At 18.7% G+C, this 1,804-nt stretch overlaps 1 protein-coding gene across 1 annotated transcript; it reads left to right on the top strand.

Moving 5' to 3' along the window:
* Positions 1-674: 674 nt before the first annotated feature.
* LOAG_15215 (hypothetical protein) lies at positions 675-1,484 on the top strand (the record flags this gene model as incomplete). Its single annotated transcript, XM_003150708.1, has 2 exons — positions 675-861; positions 1,288-1,484. The coding sequence occupies 2 exons, from the start codon at positions 675-677 to the stop codon at positions 1,482-1,484; spliced, it is 384 nt and encodes a 127-aa protein (XP_003150756.1).
* Positions 1,485-1,804: the final 320 nt, after the last annotated feature.

The raw sequence follows: 1,804 nt of genomic DNA, 5'->3' as shown, positions 1-1,804 counted from the left end.
CTCTCTCTCTCTCTCTCTCTCTCTCTCTCTCTCTCTTCCTCTCTCTCTTCCTCTCTCCCTTCATCTATTTTACAGATATATATGTTGTTTTGTTTTTTTTTTTTTTTCAAATTAGAATATATATTAATTAATCTATCCTATTTGTTTAAGCATTAATAAATACTAATCCTGAAATAGATCACCTGAAATAGATCACAGAAATAGATCTGAAATAGATCATTATCTGTTCGTTGTTTCATTTTTCTTTTTGTTTTGTTTTTTTTTCTTTCCATATTAAATCCTAAAATTGTTCAATAGGTAATTGAAATGAAACATAAAAACTAATTATTGATATTTATTAAATTGATATTTAATATTTATTAAATTGATATTTAAAAAAAAATCATTATTCAAATGATTGATTTAATATAATCAACAAAATTTATCATTAAATAAAACTTATACCTAAAATTAAGATAATATAGAAATAAATTTATTACATTAGAAATATTATTTCATAAATTAAACAAACCAATATTATCATTAAAAAGACGAAATACATATTTAATAATAATTTAAATAGCATAATTTATTAAGTAATATTGTAGGGGAAATATTTTGTATACTAATTATTGATATTTATTAAATTGATATTTAATTTAGATCATATGGATAGCTTTATATCAGATCATGGGATGACGGATGGTTTCTTAAATTTTCAACATAATCGACGAAAAATAAATTCAGCACATAAACATGGTCATCATCATAATGTTCGTCATGGTACTCGTTCAATGTCATTATTAGATCGTCGTGGATTAATTACTGCTCCAAGATTTTCAACTCGAAAAAGTAGCATTTCACCGTTACCTCATCATAAAAGTATGATATGTTTTTTTGTTTATTTTCATCAAATTATTGATAAGCATATTATCAATCAATCGAACTTATCAATACTTAACAATAAAAAAGTAGCATTTCACCATTACCTCATCATAAAAGTATGATATGCTATTTGTTTATTTTTATCAAATTAATGATAAACATATTATCAATTAATTAATGTAACTTATCAATACTTAACAATATTGCTCATAAATAATACAAAAACATTTTGATGAAAATTTTTGTTTTTTTTTTTTGAACAATTTATTAATTAAATATGTATGTATAATCAAATAATTATAAATAATATAATTTTTTTTAAAAAAAAAAGGTGCTAACTATAAATTATTTTTTGAAATAATGTTTAAAAATTTTTAATTAATAATTAATAAATTAAATAATTCATTTATAATAATAATAAAGGAAAAGATATGGATTCAACGGATACATTAGCAATGCTAATGCATCTATTGGAAAAAGATGATGGTGAAGATCCATTCTGTGCAATGTTTCTACCAACAATGGCTAATATTGATAAATCAACTCATAAACCAATGATATGGCAACATATACAACGAACACTTCCTGTTAAATCATTCTCACAGGTTATTAATACCTAAAATATTAATTATTATGTGATTAGAATATTTGGATTGTTAAATTAAAGCCAACAAATTTATTATTTATTATTATTATTATCATTATTATTATTATTATTATTATTATTATTATTATTATTATTATTATTATTATTATTATTATTATTATTATTATTATTATTATTATTATTATTATTATTATTATTATTATTATTATTATTATTATTATTATTATTATTATTATTATTATTATTATTATTATTATTATTATTATTATTATTATTATTATTATTATTATTATTATTATTATTATTATTATTATTATTATTATTATTATTATT

Source organism: Loa loa (genome assembly GCF_000183805.2).
Source record: "Loa loa unplaced genomic scaffold supercont3.333, whole genome shotgun sequence".
Taxonomy (NCBI): Eukaryota; Metazoa; Nematoda; class Chromadorea; order Rhabditida; family Onchocercidae; genus Loa; species Loa loa.
This window is presented reverse-complemented; position numbering and strand designations above follow the sequence as displayed.